General features: G+C 47.0%; 1 protein-coding gene across 1 annotated transcript; it reads left to right on the forward strand.

Annotated features, from left to right (window-relative positions):
• Positions 1 to 227: 227 nt before the first annotated feature.
• Positions 228 to 671, forward strand: LOC308094671 (ubiquitin-conjugating enzyme E2 D4-like; the record flags this gene model as incomplete). Its single annotated transcript, XM_080441441.1, has 1 exon — positions 228 to 671. The coding sequence occupies one exon, from the start codon at positions 228 to 230 to the stop codon at positions 669 to 671; it is 444 nt and encodes a 147-aa protein (XP_080297567.1).
• Between the last annotated feature and the right edge of the window lie 418 nt (positions 672 to 1,089).

The raw sequence follows: 1,089 nt of genomic DNA on the forward strand, positions 1-1,089 counted from the left end.
CATCACCCCTGACCTACGTGATGTTGTGCATGTGTCATGATGTAACTTTTGTGACCTAACAGTGACGTCACGTGTAAATGAATTTGGTCCTTTTAAAAGGCAGGTCACACAGACATCACCAAAAACAACACCTACTGTAGCGGATTCAAAGGATTCAGTGTTTGGAGTTAGCTGTTACTGAAAGCTATCTAACCTCAAACGTACAGACTTAATTCAACAGGGTTGACATGGCTTTGAGGAGGATAAAGAAGGAGTTGCAGGACTTGCAAACGGATCCACCGGCTCAGTGTTCAGCCGGTCCGGTTGGGGAAGACCTATTCCACTGGCAGGCCACCATCATGGGACCGACGGACAGCGCGTATCAAGGAGGGGTGTTCTTCCTTGCCATCCACTTCCCCACGGACTATCCCTTTAAGCCGCCAAAGGTAGCCTTCACAACAAGAATCTATCACCCAAACATAAACAGCAACGGTAGCATTTGCCTTGACATCTTAAGGTCACAATGGTCACCTGCCCTTACAGTCTCAAAGGTGTTGTTGTCCATATGCTCTTTGCTGTGCGATCCAAACCCAGATGACCCTCTTGTCCCAGACATTGCGCACATCTATAAATCTGATAAACAGCAGTACAACACCTTAGCCAGAGAATGGACTCAAAAGTACGCAATGTGAACGACTGAAGGTTTGGCAATAATGTAAACAGTTTGGGTGCACATCTCGCTGGACTCCTCCAACATAAGTAGCAGTAGGTCAGAGTGGCTTATAGTCGATATCGGCCAAGAACAAGAGTGTCTATCCCTTTCCAACGGGCTGGACCCTTGAGAGATGGATTGCAGAGGTGGAGCGCCACACCTATACCATCAGCTCCTGCACGACTTAGTTACTCAAGCCGTGCGACTCCTACGCTGAGTCGGCGATGACCGAGATCGAACCCAGAACCTTGTGGGCCAAAGTGAGTGAGCCGACTGACCTGACCAACCGGACACAACCAAAAAAGACTGGTTCTAGATAAGGTGTTTTTTTTTTGTTTTTTGTATGAAAACTTTCTTCACCAGACTGAACTGATTTTTATCCATGAATGAAAATTGTC

The sequence above is a fragment of the Gymnoscopelus braueri genome (genome assembly GCF_963280865.1).
Source record: "Gymnoscopelus braueri genome assembly, chromosome: 11".
Taxonomy (NCBI): domain Eukaryota; kingdom Metazoa; phylum Chordata; class Actinopteri; order Myctophiformes; family Myctophidae; genus Gymnoscopelus; species Gymnoscopelus braueri.